Here is a 20960-nt window from a genome sequence, read left to right as displayed (position 1 = left end):
TTTCAAACACGGACTTCATTTTAGGGACATTTCGGCCAGTGGTGTAGAGCTATTTGTTTAAGCACCGGATTTGAACATGAGAGTCTGTGAACTAGTCTGCCTTGATCTATGAATTTATGTCTGTGACTCTCACAGTATATGCTATCTACGCGCAGAGAGCTGTGTCTTTTACACAGCGCCTTGACTGTGTTTACCTTCATTAGAACAGCTGAATAGAGATCGAGGCTGCTACATTTTAGCCACACACACATACACATACACACACACACCGAACTGCCTGATTATTACTCGTTTTATGAAGGAGATGTCCGGTCACCAGGGCGCATGATGTGTAAATAAACCAATTTGTGTTTTGTGAAACTGAAAAGGATATGACATTGTTTTTGTTACTTTCGTTGCAGTTGTATATGTCTTAAATGTAATTTAGGTTAACTTCCTGTTTTATTTTGATGCCTTTATTTTGAAGGCGAGTTTACGCTGTTGACAGGAAGTTGTTGTTGCTATGAAAACAACGTGACGGAGAAAAGGAGCGGAGATTAACGGAGTAAGTAATATCTACATATAAAGACGAAGAAAGTAAAGTTTATGTTTAAGTTTAGCACCCCCCGAAGAGGCACAAGGTTGGTATTAACTATAATATAAAAATGTGGGTTGTGTCCTAATTCGTTTGTAGGCTATACTGTTTTGTAGCTAGCTGCTGTCTGTTTACAGTTAGCATTTGGTAGTATGCTAAAGTGATTCTAATACAGATGGAGCCTAAATGTATTTGTTATTTTTGTGTCTTTATAGCTCTTACGTTGATATTGGAGATTTCAATAAATTCATATCATCAGTCAAGTCTTCGACCATTATTCGGAGGGAAATACTACAACGATGCTTGGCAATGGGCTTTATGATATATTATATATTATTATTATTATTATTATTATAGGCCAGGCCTACCTTAAAGTCATTTTTCCCCCTGGAAAAAGCTGGCCCACCCTATTTTATACAGGCCCGCCCTAAAGTACATTTCTGCCTACGCTACTGAGGCTAGTGCTAAATGCTGTCGGAGTGCACCGGAACAAACGCACATATCATATTTATCTTCTGAAAACAAATGCACACACACACACACACACGCCCTGGTGACCGGACATCTTCATAAAACTAATATTATTAAAACAACAAATGAAGAACAAGAAGAAAACACAACAAAACAAACAAAATACAAGAAGAAGAAAAGTTAGTATGGTGGTTTCAGATAACAGACAGGAGCTACAGTAGACCCACCTGCTTCGTTTAAATCAGCTGTTTGGGAACATTTCGGGTTCCCTGTGGACTCCAATAACGATGGAGTGCGAGTGGTGGATCGGACGAGGACGGTGTGTCGGCGTTGTTCGACAGCGGTGCGGTATGCTAATGGTAACACAAGCCAAACATGCTAAATCATATCAGAAGGCATCACCCAGATTTGCCAATCACCGGAGCCTGGCAAAAGACAACAGCAGTTCAACAGCTGATCCCTGCTGTTTTTAAGAAGCAATAGACATGAAAGGCCGAGAGACCAAAATAAATAACGCATGCTATTGGCATATATTTCAACGGCTATACACCCTTGAAACCCTTTCTTATTATTTATTTTGTAATATTTTCAAGACATTCTTTTTAGTTTTACAGCTTGATGAAACCTTTTTGTTTGACATCAGCCATTATAGATAATATGGCCATCTGAGTGTGTGTGGTACTGTTGTTTGTGCTTTGTTTTTCACTGTCTAATACAGTTAATTATTCAAAATGTTAGAGTTCCTTATTTTTGGACTGAAACTTGCACTACTGATAAAAAAAATAAATAACAACAAACCTGGAATTATGCATTTTGGACTTTTTTTTTCTTTTTCTTAGACAGATCTGATCCTGACGTTTGAAAAGGGAGGCAGGGCCAGCAAAATACAGTCTGGTGTTGCTACAAGCCTTCTTGCTAAACCAGCTCCTTGAAAAAAGCACGTATACTACCTTCCTCTGTCCTTAACTCCTGCCTAGGATTGGGAACCGAAACTCGGTTCCAGATGAGAACCGATAAGAAAATGCCGGGTAGGCCTACCGGGTACCCATACAAAATACACAATTTTGGTTCTGCTTAACGGTTCCTAAACGCGAGACCCTGTATTCCACCGGGTCCGTCTGCGCCATGGCACCGCAGTGACCCGGTGGAATACAGCCAGGGTAAGGGAGGACTGGCCATCTGTGTGTTCTGGAGAATCACAGAACGGCCGGCACCGCCCTTAATTTTTTTTAAACGGCATCATGTAAGTTGCGGCGACAGAGGTCCACAGTTTCCCCGCAGCGAGGCTCCCCCCGCCCTCCCGTAGACAGTTCACGAGCTCAGTCACTTCATAACACCAAAGATGGATCGTGGCAAACGCTCTAAAATTAAGTTTATACATGTGTATAAAGAGGTGCAGTGACACATCCTAAAACCCGGAAGTAAGCTGCGCTCGGATTCCCTCGACACAAAAGCAATGGGACTTCCCCATAGGATTTTGGAAAATAGCTCAAAATAAGGTCTGTGGAAAACGAACCTGTTAGATAAATGCACGTTTTGTTCAGCCGGATAATATCCACATGTCTACCCTGCTTTTATAATTTTCGAATCATAAATCTAATCAATAGATTTATGCTCGATAGATTTATGATAGTGTGGTGCCACGTGATGGGACATAATTCACCTCTGGTTATTGTGTTGCAACACGGACCCGTTAGAGAGGGCACCGGAAGCTAGGTTCATTCATGCTAGCTTCACAACAAGATATAAGCTAATGTCTTAACCTGTCTGAATGTTCTTTGATAATAAAGTGTGGAGTTCCATACTGAACACACCGCCTCCGACTCCCATTCATCGGCTCTACACTGGTGACCCCGACTTTTCCGAGAAGGTTTCCGGAAAATTAACGAACATGGCTGAGCGCGATGTTTTCGTAAAGCTGCCGGAGTTTTGGGAGAATGCCGCGGCGGCGTGGTTTGCACACGTGGAGGCGCACTTCGCCTGCCGGCAGGTCCGTAACGGGGACCTGAAGTACTACCACGTTGTAGCAGCGCTAGGAGGCTCCACGTCGTCCAGGTTGGTTGGTTTTATCACAGACCCCCCACACCATAGCAAATATGAGGCGATTAAGGCCCTCCTCCTTAAGACATTTAGCTTATCTGCTAAGGAGAGGGCCCGCCAGTTACTTGACATTCAAAGCCTAGGAGACAGCAAGCCATCTCAGCTAATGGAGTAAATGCTAAATCTGCTAGGGGGGGAAGATCCCCGGATTTTATTCATGGAGATTTTCCTGCGTCACTTGCCTCCCCGGGTCCAGACGGTGCTGGCCAACACGCCTGTCATGGAGCCCCGTGCCTTGGCTGAGGAAGCGGTTCGTTTTTTCCTGGCTACACAACAGCCCGGTGCAGAGACGTTAGCCGCGACGCTCAGCGGCCCATCTGCAGTCAAGACAGCATGGCGGAGGCCGGACAAGGCAGTTTCGAGCCGGCATGGAGACACCGGAGAGTGCTTTTACCACACACGTTTCGGGACAATGGCGAAGAAATGCATCGCTCCGTGCAGCTACAAACCCCCGGGAAACAGAGGGGCCGGCGCTCAGTAGTGGCCCTGAGCGTCGGCGGCACGTGCAGGCTCCTCTTCATCAGCAACAGCGTTTCGGGGAGCCTGTTTCTGTGTGACACGGGCGCTCAACGGACCGCGATTGACGACGGCTAACGGCGGTCCCATTCGCACGTACGGCGTGAGGCCTATGTGTTTGTGCATCGGAGGACAGCGTTTCAGCTGGGATTTTGTGACAGCGGACATTTCTTTTCCCCTCCTCGGAGCGGATTTTTTGTGCACTCATGGACTCTTAGTGGACGTTAAGAATAGGCGTTTGGTTGATGCCTTGACGTTTTCTTCCCTCGTGTGCACACTTGGCAGCGCAGCGTACGACGGGCTGTCGGGCTCGCTGTCGGGGGCAGACACGTTTCTCAGACTGTTGGCCGAGTTTCCAGACCTGTCGCTACCCACCTTCTCTGCGCTTACCACTAAGCATGGCGTGGAGCACCACGTCACTACCGAGGGGCCTCCTGTCTACGCCAGGGCCCGGCGGTTGAACCCTTCTAAGCTGGCTGTGGCGAGGGCGGAGTTCGCAACCATGGAGCGCCTGGGCATTGTCCGCCGCTCTGACAGTCCTTGGGCTTCCCCCCTGCACGTCGTCCCCAAACCGAACGGCGGGTTCCGCCCGTGCGGGGATTACCGCCGACTCAATGACGCCACTACGCCTGAAAGTCCTGAATGTGCGTTCAGGACTTTTCGGCGCATCTGGCCGGTACAGGGGTGTTTTCCAAGGTGGACCTGGTGCGTGGATACCACCAGGTGCCCATGCACCCCCTGGACATTCCCAAGATGGCAGTGATAACACCTTTTGGACATTTTGAGTTCCTGCGGATGCCTTTTGGACTCAAGAATGCCGCTCAGACGTTCCAGCGCCTGATGGATTCGGTGCTGCGGGACCTGCCGTTTGTGTTTGTCTACCTCGACGACATACTCGTCGCCAGCGCTTCAGTGCAGGAGCACCTGTCCCACCTCCGAGCCCTTTTCACACGACTCAACGAACACGGATTAATCATCAATCCTGCAAAGTGCCAGTTCGGTGTGTCTGACATTGATTTCCTGGGGCACCGCGTCACCAAGGGCGGTGCGACATCTCTGCCAGCGAAGGTGGAGGCTTTTCCTCGCCCGCTCACAGCCCGGTCGCTCCGTGAGTTTCTGGGGATGGTGACCTTCTACCACAGTTTCATCGCCCGGGCCGCACACATCATGCGGCCGCTGTATGAAGTGTTGAAAGGCAAGACCCCCGTCCAGGCGATCGACTGGACAGCAGAGGCGGACGTCGCTTTTGCTGAGGTCAAGACCGCGTTGGCTCAGGCGGCTTTGCTGGCACACCCATCATCTACGGCTCCCATTTCTATCACCACGAACGCGTCGGACTACGTGGTCGGCGCAGTGCACGAGCAGTGGGTGGAGGGCGCTTGGCAGCCGCTCGCCTTTTTCAGCCGCCAGCTGACGCCCAGAGAACGCAGGTACAGCGCCTTTGACCGAGAGCTCCTTGGACTTTATTTGGCCGTGCGGCACTTCCGTTTCATGCTGGAAGGCCGTGAATTTACGGCGTTTGTCGACCACAAGCCGCTCACTTTCGCCATGTCAAAAGTGGCGGAGCCTTGGTCGGCACGTCAGCAGCGGCAGCTGTCCTACATATCAGAGTTCACTACGGACATTAAGCACGTGGCTGGCAAGTCGAACCTGGTTGCTGATTGCCTCTCCAGAGTCGTCATCGGTGCCATCCAGTTGGGCTTGGACTATACTCGCATAGCGGCGGACCAGGTCACAGATCCTGGCGTCCAGGCTCTGAAGGTGGAGGGCGCGGGGCTGCGCTTGGAGGACGTGGTGTTCGGCGACGCGGGCATTACCCTCCTGTGTGACGTTTCCACGGGCCTGTCGCGGCCAGTCGTTCTCGCCAGCTGGAGGCGCTCTGTGTTCGAGGCGGTGCACGGCCTGTCACACCCCGGCGTTAAGCCTTCGGTGCGCTTGGTGGCCGCGAAGTTCGTCTGGCATGGGCTGAAAAAGGACGTGAGGACTTGGACTGGTGAGTGCGTGGCTTGTCAGCGCGCTAAGGTGCACCGCCACACGAAGGCCCCTTTGCAGCATTTCCTGGTGCCTGAGAGGAGGTTTGACCACGTCAACATCGACCTGGTTGGTCCATTGCCCTCCTCTCAAGGTTTTTCCTACCTCCTCACCATGGTGGACAGGACGACATGTTGGCCGGAGGCGGTTCCTCTCGTGTCAACGTCAGCCGCAGACATTGCCCGAGCTTTCATTGCGACGTGGGTGTGTCGTTTTGGCACCTCGTCAGACATTTCCTCAGACAGAGGCTCACAGTTCACGTCCGAGCTCTGGAACGCCGTGGCGAGTGGTCTGGGGGTTAAGCTGCACAGGACTACCGCTTATCACCCTCAGGCTAACGGCCTCTGTGAGCGGTTCCATCGCTCCATGAAGGCGGCCCTCAAGGCCGGCCTTACGGACGGGAATTGGGTCGACAAGCTGCCCTGGGTGATGCTGGGCCTGAGGACTGCGCCTAAAGAAGACCTGCAGTGCTCTACGGCTGAGATGGTATACGGTCAGCCGCTGAGGGTTCCTGGGGATTTCCTCCCTAACGCATCGGCTCCCTGGTCGGCGTCGGCCCAGCGGGCTTTCCTGCAGGACGCCGCTGAGGCCTTTGCTCCGATCCCTACTACACAGCACGGTAGTCAGGTGTCCCGGGTTCCCGCAGAGCTCTGCTCGGCGGGGCACGTGTTCATCCGGCACGATGCGCACAGAGGCCCCCTGCAGCCCCCTTACGATGGGCCTTTCCGGGTCTTGGAGCACGGGGACAAGCACCTGGTGGTCGACCTGGGTGGCAAGGTCGAGCACGTCTCGGTGGACCGGGTGAAGGCTGCTCACCTGGACTTAGACCAGCCGGTGGTGCTGGCTCGACCTCCGCGACGGGGACTACCCCCGGCTGTGACCCCTGTCACGGATTTAGGACCTGTTGTTCCGGTCCCTCCTCTTCCGGGGGCCGTGCAGGCGGATGTCGCTTCTCTGGCTCCAGTGCTCAGGAGTCGTGGGGGTCGGCGCGTCGTTCCTCGTCGGCGCACAGACTTTCTTTACATGTGAATTCTGGGGGGGCTTGTGTGGTGCCACGTGATGGGACATAATTCACCTCTGGTTATTGTGTTGCAACACGGACCTGTTAGAGAGGGCACCGGAAGCTAGGTTCATTCATGCTAGCTTCACAACAAGATATAAGCTAATGTCTTAACCTGTCTGAATGTTCTTTGATAATAAAGTGTGGAGTTCCATACTGAACACACCGCCTCCGACTCCCATTCATCGGCTCTACAATAGATAGATTTATGAATAGCATAAGTTCGTTCATGATGGCTCATGTCAGTGATAGTGTTGAGTCTGACATCGTTGCGAAATTATTAACTGAGTCATTTTCAAGATTGAGTTACAATGATAAATTGGAGTGGCAAAGGATCAGCTGCATGACCCCGCCATCAAGTGCTTCATCCAAAAGGACAGGAGGATGGACTTTGTGTTTAAGTGATTTGATCACTCGCCACTGATCAGCAGTGACCCCACTGGTGATTTTAGAAGAGTTTACGTGTCTGAAAAACGATGGTTGTTAACAAGTGGCTGAATAGGACTACAGAAGTTGTCGAGGACGTTGTACGTCATTACGCCGAACACGTAAACACTCCCGCTAAGTTTGTTTGCCCCTGTTCTGCTTGAACGCAAGTACCTGCACTCTTGCAAACTGTTAAAACAAATGCTTCAACTTGTACAATTTTGAGTCAGTATTTTTGAATATCGATCTTAAGTTGGCGTGGCGTTAAAGTCGTGCGACCCTGCTGTACTCGGCTGTAGTTCGTTTATAGCATAATGTTAGCATTTTGCTTCTGGCGATTAGATTTATGATTCGAAAATTATAAAAGTAGGGTAGACATGTGGATATTATCCGGCTGAACAAACGTGCATTTATCAAACAGGTTTGTTTTCCACAGACCTTATTTCGAGCTATTTTCAAAAATCCTATGGAGAAATCCCATAGTTTTTTTGGCTAGGGAACCCAATGCGCAGCTTACTTCCGGGTAAATACGTCGTCATCCCTGCACCACTCTCAAGAAGGAAGTGCTCCGGACTCTGAGGAAAAAAATTGTTGTGTCCAAACGGCGGTACTACAATTTCCGTATCAGTCCTTGACGTCCAGTGTTGGGCAAGTTACTTCCAAAATGTAATACAGTACATATGACTTATTACTGTCTTTTTAAAGTAATACGTTACATTACAATATTACTGTCTCTGAAATGTAATGAGTTACACTACTTTTTTAGTTACTTTACCAAAATAACCGCAAAAGAATGGCTAGGTATTTTAAATGCTAAAATGTAGTTTAGTGCAGCTCATTATACATCCAGTGAAGGGCAATGTGGTATAGCATAACAACTGTGTAGGCTATTAAGGCCAGTGGCGCCTCCAGACATTTTTAATAGGGGTGGCCAAATGGGACCACTGAAAATCTTGGGGTGGCCCACCAAAACCAAGAATGTAATTGTTGTAAAAGTATAGACTAGATGAAAACAATGGCAAAGAGAATCACCTACTGATATACTTTGGTTTCTTATTTTACATTTTCTGATACTATTCATCTGAAGTGAATATAATACGGTGTGTTAACATTTAACTTCAAACAACATTTAAAAGAACCTTGTTGTGTGTTATGTATACATGTGTTGGTGATTTATTGTTTTTTGTATGCTAGTTGTTCTTTCCTTTTAAAAAGACAAATACAGCTTAATTTAAATAAGTTCCTTTATTGTAAGGCACAAAATGTTCAGCATTCTCAACACATACAATACACAAAGCAACACAACATGTTCTTCAGTTATATTATGTCTCTAGGTTATAAATAGTTTTATACTGAACAAAGCTGTTTGTGTCACACTGGGATCAAAGATGATTGACATGACTTTATTAAATCAAGTTTTAAAACATGACTTTTTATTTCAACAGAACCCAAAAACACAAGGGGTATAAAATGGTAAATACATACTATGATTGAACACAAAAACACCATCTATTATTGACCTTTATAGCAAATTCAAAACATTATAAATGATACAAAACACCATCTTTTAGTATTAGACAGAAAATAGGTGACGAGACATATTTCTATTTTTTAGATTAGGCCACTGTGGTGAGAGTAATACATATAGCTTGTATTCCATTTGTTTTGAATTTTTTTTATTTATACTTTATAAACAAACTGGTTACCCTTTTGTTAAATTAGCATACAGAACATTATGAAAACAAACTTGACTAATGGTTGGGTGGGTCATAAACTCAGAACACAGAAGAGGAAAAACTGCATAGATTCTCGTTTCATTTTGAAGGAGCTGCAGACCTAAAGTGTGTAGAAGACTTAAATGATTAAAAAGGTCACAATCACATTAATAAAACTGTATTTAGGTTTTAGTTTCACTTTTACAACACAGAGTTCCACATGTACTTTCTAGCATGTATGGCCATCTCCTCACTAGCCCCATGCTGCTGCTCCCCTGCCAGCTCTGTCTCTCCTTTACTCATCTTCTTCTTCAAATAAGAAGAGATGTCTGTTGACTTTCTCTTCATTTTCTGCAAATTGACATTACACACATCAGTGATTAATAGTAGCCTATGCATTACACCAGCTCAGCATACCGACATCAGCTAATGTTAGCTTAGCAAGCTAAACTAATGCTAACTAGGATAGTCGCCAAAGTGTGTTTACAGACAAATTATACCTTTATTACATTACATTGCATTTAGCTGATGCTACCTGAAGTCAAGCCAGCCTTTACTGAGCCCCGAGCCTGTTTTCCAGGTCTTCCAGCGTTTGTCTCGTTTTAATGCCATTGAACACACATTTTGATCAGAATAACAGCTAAAGGTAAGCATATCTCCGTTTTTTGCTACCTAAAGCTAACACACTAAAGCCTAAGTGTTGTGGAGCTTAACAGGCAACGAACGTATATGACTTACCTTCTAGAAGTCTGGTGGATTTTTGTCAAGTCAGTAGAAAAGTCAGTAGAAAGAAACGTTTTGCTGCAACCTGCTGCTGTCTGTGCGAATCTCAGAGTGATGCGCGCGAGTATCAGAGTGGTGCACGCGAGTATCAGAGTGGTGCGCCGAGTATCAGAGTGTTACCATGGTAGCAGAGGGAGAGGGAGGGGCTGCAGTATGAGCGTTGGAAGCTCAAATCAAGCGACTCGCTGGCTGTGTATTTGTTGTTAAATATCAGATAAACTACTACGCATACGTGACTGGCGAGGCGGTGTGTGTGGTGGGGGGGCCAGTGGGGGGGCCAACAAATATATGGCCATGGCCCCCCCTGCCCCCCCCCCCCTGCTGGCGCCACTGATTAAGGCTACTAACAACTTGTATTACACGGCTAGTTGAATACTCGATTCTGAATGTACATTCTTAACATGTGAAACGTTGTTAATACAGTAGTACACGGTCAAGGACTATAATGAAGGTTGCTAAAGAGGATCAAGAAAGAGAAAGGAAAAGAGGTTAAAAGACGGAGCGCTGGACGTCAGATAAATCACCAGAAGAAGGCAGACAGGAAGTAAACAATAACAGGAACACGGAATGGGCTCTGTATTTTGTTTAGTATATGGCCGTGTAATAAGCGGGATAATGTGCAGCGAGGCGGTCATTATGGGGAAAAGAACACCCTGAAGGGTAAACACCAGGCTTACTAATCTACCCGCACAATTTTTCTCTGGTGTCGGAATGTCTCGCAATGTTAGTGAATTCTTAAAAAACAAAACACCATTTAATTCCGGGTTAAAATGTGTTGTAACTGTGTTACTGAGAATTGTAACGGGTAGTATTCAGGAGCTCCAACAAGCCGTTTAGGACAGAGAGTGAATACTATACAGAGGCTGTATGAGAAACCAATGTCATTTTGGAACATTGAACAATGTAAATGTATTCTAGTAGACCTCAACAATGGAATTATGATCAGTAGAAATGGCCAAGTCATGGGACCTTTAAACATTATGTATTGTTAATTTTTTTCAGAAAATAATTGTTTCAATATCTTACCTCATCGGATGCGGGAAGCCTATTGATGACAACTCATAAAGTTCTATATTTATGAATAATAAAAAGCCTAATACTCTTTAATGTTTTCTTTAGAAACGGACACAGATCAATGCGTCAGCGCCTTCTTCCGCTCTGAACGGCTCCCCTGGAAATGATGTGGATGCAAGCTGCATCATTTCCAGGGACAGGAAGAAACCAGGCCCAGCGCCCTCCTCCATGTTTTCGTGCGCAGGGGGAGGAGGAGTTGGTGAGGTGGAGAAGGAGGGGTGAGGGGTGGGGGAGCGTGCGCCCTCCGCAGACAGTCAAGGCAAAAGACACACGGCTCATCCGCTCGCCTCCCCATTGACGTCAGTCCGGTATCACATGAACGAGCAGGGACCAATCGGCGCGGCGCAACTGGAGAGTGCTGGCTCCTTTACACCAAGATAGGGGAAAGACTGAATAAAAGGAAATCGTGCCAGTGAGCCTGTAATGACCACAAACCCCCCGGATGAGCCCTGAGCCGCCGCCATTGGATATTTCCTCACTTTTCTCTTCATTCCCATGTGTTCCTCGCGGTGGATTATTGTGTTTGGCACTGGGTCGAACGGAATGGATAAGGCCATGGCCCTAACATAGCCTATTGAATAGCTCGTCGGTGGTGGGGGGTGGAGGCGAGACGCGCACAGTGGAGACAATTTATGGGGCATTGTGCGGGAGGAAAATGGTGGATTATTTACACTGTATCATAAAAACCTTCCCCCGGCTGGAGATCCGGACATAGGACGCTGTCTGCGGCATTCTGCGCCTGTCTGCCGCGTATACAGACCCCAGGTCGGTAGGTAGGTACCCCCCTCCAGCTCGATCCCAGCGACCTTATCCATTTCTATTTGATATATACACGGAAGGATTCTTGTATCGTTTCGACGAGTTCACCCCTCCCCCCTGAGAGGAACATTTGGAAACAATAAACTGTTGGATTATTAAACTATGGATTTCAACAGCGGCGGAGGGGGGGGGTGCTAACGATCTGCACAACAACCAGTTCTATCAGTGCGAGGAGAACAAGCCTCTGCTGGGGGAGATGTCGGAGGGGAACAACAACAGCAAGCCGAGCGCGGGGCTGGGCAAGAGGACCCTGCTCCACTGCAGCAGCAGCTGCATGCGCTACAAGCTGCTGCACGAGGGGGACATCCAGGTGTGCGTGGTCAAACACCCCCGCACCTTCCTCAGCAAGATCCTCACCTCCAAGTTCCTGCGGAGATGGGAGCCGCACCACCTCGCGCTCACAGACAGCAGCCTGTCATCCGCCACCGTGAGTTGCTCTTCGCCAACTGTGTGTGTGTGTGTGTGTGTGTGTGTGTGAGACTATATTATGCTGTGTTACACATTCCAAAGGCAATTTCGGTGTTTGTCTTTTCTTGTCTGGACGCAGCCTGGCACCGAGATTACGCACACTGTTGTTGACGCAATTTAGCGGAAGGCAGCGGTGCGCCGCTGTGGCCTGACCCCCCCCCATCCCTGCACAACACATGTTCTCTTGCCTGTGACCAGTCGACACGTGTATGGAGGTTCCTGAAGTGTTAGCGTGTATGTGTGGGTGTTTTTGTATAGGCCATTGAGTAATAAAACAAACAAAATCCAGTTTATAGACCCTGGGTCTTTATAGTCCTGTTCTGTGATATGAACCCAGTTAAAGCTCCTGCTCCAGAACCACCTGTGGTCATGTGCTGCTTCCTGGCTGTCGGAGGGAGGGGGATGCTCTGATAAAGTTTCAATGATAACAAAAGATAGATATGTTAACCAGTGGTTGAGTAATAATTACAATAGAGGATATACTTTTTTGGCAATCCAAACTTCAGCAGAACCAAAACATCACAAAAATGTATCATTATTTCTCTTAAACATAGGATGTACATTTTTTACTTTTCCGACTATATCTATGTTATTTTTGGTCGAGTTGAGTTTTTACATTATAACATATTTCCAACAAATTGCAAACCCAGGGAAAGTTTGGTCAATGCAGTTATCTTCACAAGTCTCCTATAATGGTACCATTGATCAATGATGTCTGCCAGGAGCTGTCATACATTGATTTGTATCAAGTTTCAGACAACAGTTCTCTTGACGCTTTTTAGATGTTTCTTTATTTTAAAATATTTATTTTAAGGAGATGAAGGATTTAAATCAGTCTGAAGTAGAGAAACAGGCCACGCTATTGTTAGCAGGAGCAGCTCTGATATTACAGCCCTGCTTTGTTCACAGTTTTTATCGCTTTCAGTCACCGGTTTGTTTTTCCTGTGGATTATCTGGCTCCGGAACGATGAACACTCAAGGAATCCTAACCTAGAGAAGCTAACTACGATGATGAAATTGTTGTCAAGACAACAATGTTTTGATTTATAGACCCTTAGTGCCTACAAATGTGATATTGTGTCTTTCATATGATCTTTATTTTCCATCCTATAACTTTAACACAATAACTATATGCACGCACCAGCCAAGAGGAAGAATACACAAAGTGTATTATTAATCACAAAGAGTCATATCTCTGTAACCAACTGTAATTTTGAGTAATTCCGTTGAATAATGCCAAAATCATAAAAGCCTTTATTTCCCCTTCTGTTATTATCAACGCCTCTGACATTTTCCTCAAAGCCAGACCCCTTGTTTTATCAACATACTGACGATGGAAGCTTTGGAAGTCTGCTAATCACACCCAGAGTGAGCTCAAGCTTACTGCAGTGGGCAATGTCTTGGAGACCTTAATTATGGCAGAAAAGACGTGTGGATGTTTTTTTCTGTAGACTGGACAGATGTATTGTAGTAGAAGCAGTAGCTCATTGTCTCTGGTGCCTCACGTTAGCATACAGTGGCTGTAACAGTTCCTGTTGATAACACACACACCGAGCTCAGTGTCACTGCTGGCTCTCTGCATCCCCATCAGAGCACACTGCCATAAATGATGCTGATCCATTTGATCACTGAATCGGATACTATAGTTTTATAGTACTATAGTATCTATATAATAACTATGGAAACTATAGTAACTATAGTCTACTGCATGTAAATATTTTTGTATAATTGATTGAACGCTTCAATGTTACCATCTGACCTTAGAGCCTAGGATAGCAGAGTTATTTAATTTTTTTTATTTTAGCTCTGATTGTGATCTCTACCAATTCTTGAAATAAATATTATACCTGACTCTTTAGCTGCTAAACACTCCATTACTGCAGCTGCTATCTTCTCACTGTGCCGTTTGTTGTTCAGGCCTTAACATTGAGTATAAAGTGACTTTTCAGAGCACTAAAGTTGTAGACAGCTACACATTGAGCTGTAATACATCTCAACAAGAAGAGAGGAGCTGCAGATGTAGATGTGGGGGCTCATCCTAATTTTCGGCCTTGATGTAACAATATTCATAATTAAGTAAATGTAACACCCTTTTCACCCCGGTTACACGTTTCATTTGCCCTGTACGATGGGCGCTGTAAGTGATGAAAATGGGGGATGTTGGCTTATCTGGCGCCCGCAGCTCACAGCCAAAATGCTAGTGAGAGAGGGAGAGAGGGAGGGTGCACCGGTACCAGCGCTGTTGTTATTAGAATCTGGTGCTAGCTGCTCTAACGGATATAAGAAGAAGATGTTTCTACAATAATGTGGAGGGAGAGTCCTCTCCAGTCAGACTGAGAGGCTGATACTACAGCTCAGTGAGGTAAGGACTTTTGAGTGTTTAGATAGTTCACTTTAGTCTAAGTTCAAACGGTTTGGTCACAATTTATGTAAACACATATTTCCAAGGCACTCCTTTATAATTATTGGGATAAACAGGTTTTAAATCATTCCAATGTATACTATAGGACAGCAACCAAAAATATCCTTTAAAACTGGAGAGATAAAAAAAAATGCATAAATAAATGTTAAGGTAAAATAAGATATGAATGAACAACACAAATAAAATAAGTTACATTCATTTGTTATTGGTTATGTTCACATACTTATTTGATTACATCCACTTGTCTAAGATGACAACAGAGACTTTCGACCCAAAACCAGCTGTTGACTTGTGGATGCAAGCAGCTAATCGCAGACTCAACCAGAGAGAAAGAAGTAGGCCTACATCATCAGCTACCATGTCTGACAGAGAGGAAGACAGTGAGGAGAACAGTCAGGAGGGTAGTGATGACAGCTTGTAGGATTACTGGTCGTGCTAATGTTGTCTTGTGTTCACCTCTGCATGTGTGTTCTGTGTTCACCTCTGCATGTGTGTTCTGTGTTCACCTCTGCATGTGTGTTCAGTGCCGTGTGTCTGGCAAATAAAGTCAAGACCCCCTCAAAAGTTACGGTTTATTTCATTTTAAGGATGAGCACCAAGCAACATCTCCAGGTGCTCCTTTGAGAACCAGGGCAAAAAAGTTATGTGCACCCCTGTATATAGTCCTTTTTAACCAGTTGAGCCCTGAGCCTGTTTTCCAGGTCTCAGGCTCGAAAATGACATTCCCAGAACAAATTACCATAACTTCACTTCTAAAAGGGGAAAATTAATAATCTTTTTTCTCAAAGCAATGATAAACCTGTGAGTTGGATGTAGAAGAGTCAATATAGATTGTTTTTATTTTAAAGTAAATTCAGATTGAACGTAGTAAAAAAAGTGTAAATTATTGTGTCCGTCCAAAAAAAAAAACACATTACTTATAGTGAAAACCACCCTTGAATGATGGGATGGTAGACTAAAAGCTTTAGGAATCAAAACTATAACATATAATAAGTACACTGTATCAAGATTGATTCAAAACAAGTGAAATTTAACCTTTTTAGAGAGATTTAGCACAAAAAAACCCACTTCTGGGGTCATTTGGGTGGATTTGACCTATCTCTGGCCCCCCTTGGTTGATTTTGATGATCTCTTTTTAACCGCTAGAGCCAATGGAATCGAGGGAAAGTTCCACATACACACATAAGTTACCAAATAAGGAGTGAGAGTGACGCGTAGCAAAAACCGGAAGCTGCGCTGCAGTCTGGTGGCTACCATTAGCAGCTAATATTTATTCTCCGATATTTGCATAAAAATTGAATTATGGATTATCAATAATTTTTTCAAAGTGACAGACACATTGGATTAACCTATGGATTAACCTTCAGCTGCGTTTTTTCTCGTTTTAATGCCATTGAACACAACCTTTGATCAGAATAACAGCTAAAGGTGAGCATATCTCCGTGATTTGCTACCTAAAGCTACGTTGTGTTTTGTCTGTATTTGCTTCCCCTGTCACGAGTTGACATGATTTGACATGATAATGAGGAAAAAAGGCCTCCGACAATGCAGATAATTGTTTTATCATATCAATTTTAAGATGGGAGTCAAGGCTTAATATTTGGGAGCATAGTGTCCCTTGCCCCCTTTCAGGAGCCACACTGGATTAGCTTTGATCTGAAATCTTTGTATATGAAAAGCTTGTTAGCTGGCTGTCCATCTCATAATGTTCACATAGGAACTAGCTTTCAATAGGGAATATCAATCAGAAGAATTATAATTTCATGCAAAAATCTCTCACAAAAAGAGGTTGCACATTTAAATTCAGGTGTTGTTATGGCAACGTCAGTGGCCAAACAGCCACATTTACTGCTGCAAATACGTTCAAACATGCTGTCGACACGTAAAGCAGTGGCAACTATGCCACCATTTCAGCTGACTTTTTCTCAGAAATACTGTCACATAACATCTTTCAGTGCTAGGTTGATGCTTAGCTAAGCTAACTATGAATCACTTTAACCGACAGGACTCCGGATCAACTGTGTACTGTAAGGTAGCTTCTAGTTTCATGTCGAACAGTAAGTCAACATTTCCCAGAGAGCTTTCTTTGAAATCACCAGGTAACGCTAAAAAACACAACATTTTGATTGTATGGCAAAGTGTTTATTTAATATATCTGGCTAGCTATAGCTACTTGCTAACGGTTTAGCTTACCCCCGCGATTCAAAGTAACGTCAACATAACTGTAATTTATGCTTTGCTTACATGTTCGCATAACTTAAAAGTTTACTGACATTTACATACCTTGTTTGCCTGGCTCAAGTGGTGACTCTGGGGTTGTTGTGTGAGCCACCACTTGAGAATTGTCGTATTTTACAAGAATTGTTTTTCTTATGTCCATCTTTAGAATCTCAGAGTCCCGACAGTTTAAAGTTTAAACATTGACACAGAGGAGAGGTACGTGCCTGTCAGCCAATAAAACACGTTTATTTCCATGCAACTCTCTGATTGGTCTGGTGGTGTCTTGCCTCTTTATTACAAATTACAATTCTGCCGTCCTCTAGGTAAAGTACGGTTAATGTATTATATTATTGAGGGAGAATTTGCCCGGCTAAACCCCCGGATGCCCACCCCAGGCGACGCCCCTGGCTGTCCCTAAGTGAACCATAGTGTTCTTTGTATTTATTATTGTAGGAAACTGGAACGGTATAGACCCCAGTGGTAGACATTATGTTGTTCATGTGGGTGATTTATCCAGAGATTCCTTTGACTTGTGTGTGCGGATGGTGACACCCGTGCACAGCGTTAATGTATTTGAGAGTTTGGATTGGACACGATGTCACATATTCTTTGTTTCATAAAGACTTAACTGTACGGAAGAGAAGCATTCAGGGTGAAGCATGAATGTGCATTTCCTGAGTGGGGTTGTTGTGCTCTGTTTAAACAGAGTTGTTATGTGGGCAGAAGAACAATGCTGACCAATTTGCTGTGCTCTCTTATGGAGTGACTTTTTCCAACAAGGAGGCAAAGAGCGCTGAAACTGCATCTCCAACAACATCCAACGCACAGCAAATAATTGGAATGGTTGTGAGAAAAGGGCTTTGTAAATGTGAGCATGGCTGCCAAGAGAGCTTCATTAAAAACATCAAGAATCCTGTTTTAATCAGGCCATCTTCATGTTTTATTTTCCTTTTTAAAAGTTAGGGTTTCAAATTACATTATCAGTATTAATTTCTATTGTTTATTTCCACTCATTCAAGAAAGAACCAACATATGTGTGGGTGTTGCTTCTGAGAGTTGTGACTCCTTCTTTCCTTTGAAAGCCATGCCTGCTAGGTCTGAAGTCAGAAACCTTACATCACATTTGTGTGTCAGAATGACGCTCGAGCAAGCCAGCACTTCCTGTGTGGCGCGTTGCTCTCTAAAGGCCTGCGATGAAAGGATGTGCTGCGAGCATGAGAGGCTTGTTGTGAGGCAAGAGTCAGGAGCCTTTCAGAAATCAATCAGGGAGGCTTGAGAGTCCTCTACTCATGTTTCTTTATGTACGTTTTTACAACTTAAGGAAACAACTTCAAATAGCACCGTTTGTTTTATTCACATGGGAAAGGGCAAAAAGTGTCCTCTTGTCAAACCAGACCAAGTATGCTAGTGGCAGCATAACCCTTACATGTATTGAATTGAAACACTGAGCATTCTATTGCTAAATAATTACACTTTTTATTTTTAAGTGGAAGGATCATGTGTTCATTCCTTTGTCAGTATTGAGGCTCACTGAGGACAGCCTGTTGAATATGTGTTATACTTGTACCACTACAGCTCAGCTCGAGTAGCTCCTCTCACTTCTTTAAAAAAGGAAATACAGTTTTTACAACTGTGGGTGGAAACATCAACCTTGTTATCTTTTAATAAACCTTTATCCCAAACAATGGCTGTAATCCTAATATCAGTTATCTGTTAACTTAGTCAACACTCAGAATGTGATTAGTTACTGGTTCTACAAAAGAAGCAAACCCTCCTGAACTGCAGGACTAAACCGAAACCAAAGGTTGAATTGTCCTTTAAAATAGTATGAAAGTACTCTGTGGAAACTGCAATCTGTGGACAAAAATGCTAAAATGGGCCATGTAGGCCACCAGAGCAGTGTGGTTTAGCTAGTGAGAAACAAAGGATATTGCAAATAATGTAAACATCCAGATCAAGTGAAAAAAGGCAGGTTGCATTGCCCCTCAAGCAGAAGCAGCAAAACATAACAGCCAGAGCTGGTTGGTCGTATTGTTTTAATACAAAGTAAAGGGAAGAGACACGACATGCGGTGACTACAAGCTATGAGCACACACACACACACGCACGCATGCACGCACGCACGCACACAGACACACACACACACACACACACCACACACACACACGCACGCACACACACAGCTTTGAGAGGCTCTGGGCAGGCCTCGAGGACAGAATGCAGTACATGTTCATATTCAAATACTGGATCCACCCAGTTTTGTTTGAACAATGCAGCCATTTGGCAAAGGGTTTAGTTATAGTCAGGAATGATGTCGCTCTCTGCCATATTGATTTATGATATTTGCAATAGATTGAAATTGGATTCATTTTTTGTTTTGTGTTTCTGTGAATATTGGATGATGTGAATGAAAATAAAGACACCAAACAAGATTGTATGAAAAAGGGAGTGAAGACTGCAGCCTGACTGCATGTTTGGAGCATTTTGATATGACAGTGCATTATTCATGGATTCTTCTATCTTTCTTTCCACCTTTTCTTTCTTGGTTTTAGTTTTGTTCCCTATCTTCTTCTCCCTGGAAACAATAATCCCCTTGTTTCTATGGTAACTCAGCAGTTAGCAGAAGAGACAATATGTGCTGTAGCCTCCTCCAAACCTCCTCTACGATGAAAAGCAAGCAGAACAGAATGAGGAAAGGCAGGAGAAGAACCAAGTGGAGTAAACGGAACGAAAGACAGAGTAAGGAGGATGTGAGAGGGAGGAAGGGATATGGAGGCAGCCAATCACTGCATGCTCTGGTGCAGGATGTAGTATCCATGGTAACCACAGCTGATTATCACAAAATTGAAGTCCTTTCTGTTTGTCTCTATTCTGCTCTGCCTATTTAAAAACAACATCAACAGTGACGGCAGACAGACAGGCAGGCAGACAGACAGGCAGACAGACAGGCAGACAGGCAGGCAGACAGACAGACAGACACAGGCAGAGAGACAGAGACAGGCAGACAGACAGGCAGGCAGACAGACACAGACAGGCAGACAGACAGACATAGACAGACACAGATAGACACAGACAGACAGACACAGACACAGGCAGACAGACAGACAGACAGACACAGGCAGACAGACAGACAGACAGACAGTCACAGACACAGGCAGACAGACACAGACAGGCAGACAGACATACACAGGCAGACATACACAGGCAGACATACACAGGCAGACAGGCAGGCAGACAGACAGACAGACACAGGCAGGCAGACAGGCAGACAGACAGACTGACAGACACAGGCAGACAGACAGGCAGACAGACACAGACAGCCAGACGCAGACAGACAGACAGACAGGCAGACACAGACAGACATACACAGGCAGACATACACAGGCAGACAGGCAGGCAGACAGACAGACAGACACAGGCAGGCAGACAGGCAGACAGGCAGACAGACAGACAGACTGACAGACACAGGCAGACAGACAGGCAGACAGACACAGACAGCCAGACGCAGACAGACAGACAGACAGGCAGACACAGACAGAGACAGACAGACAGGCAGGCAGACAGACAGACAGGCAGGCAGACAGACAGACACAGACAGACAGGCAGACACAGACAGACAGACAGACACAGACAGACAGACACAGACGGACAGACAGACAGACAGAAATACAGACAGACAGACAGACACAGACAGACACAGACAGACAGACAGACAGACAGACACAGACAGACAGACACAGACAGACACAGACGGACACAGACAGACACAGACAGACAGACAGACAGACACAGACAGACACAGACAGACAGACAGACAGACAGACAGACAGACACAGACGGACACAGACAGACAGAGACAGACAGACAGACAGACAGACAGACAGGCAGACACAGACAGACAGATGCAGACAGACAGGCAGACACAGACATACAGACAGACAGACAGACAGGCAGACACAGACAGACAGACAGACATACAGACAGACAGACAGGCAGACACTCTGTGGCCCAATGCACACACTTTTTGACAATGTTTTCCATGAAGGCGCTCATGGTGTTTTTGACAGGAAACGCAGCTAAAGTAGTTGTGAGTAGAAAGAGAGCTCTAGGCTCTGTGTTTCAGTTTACAAAATGTTTGCTCAACGTGTTCAGCAGAAAATGAAAATAAAATAAAAATTGTTCTCAAGAGCTCTAAAAAGCATTGTTCCTCATACATGATATGAGGAACAATGCTTTTCCACCAGCAGTGAGCAGAAAGCAGTGGTTTCTATATGAACAATA

At 45.2% G+C, this 20960-nt stretch overlaps 1 protein-coding gene across 1 annotated transcript in view; it reads left to right on the top strand.

The window, feature by feature from the left end:
* Positions 1-10984: 10984 nt before the first annotated feature.
* The window catches only part of cmip (c-Maf inducing protein), a 50301-nt gene continuing 40325 nt past the window's right edge, over positions 10985-20960 (top strand). Inside the window, 2 exon segments of the mRNA XM_034195837.1 lie at positions 10985-11692; positions 11694-11996. Of these exon segments, the coding sequence (XP_034051728.1) occupies positions 11672-11692; positions 11694-11996 (324 nt within the window). The 5' untranslated portion in view covers positions 10985-11671.

Source organism: Gymnodraco acuticeps, unplaced genomic scaffold, assembly GCF_902827175.1.
Source record: "Gymnodraco acuticeps unplaced genomic scaffold, fGymAcu1.1, whole genome shotgun sequence".
In the NCBI taxonomy this organism is placed as follows: domain Eukaryota; kingdom Metazoa; phylum Chordata; class Actinopteri; order Perciformes; family Bathydraconidae; genus Gymnodraco; species Gymnodraco acuticeps.
Note: the sequence above shows the minus strand (reverse complement) of the source record. Positions and strands in the feature narration are given on the sequence as shown.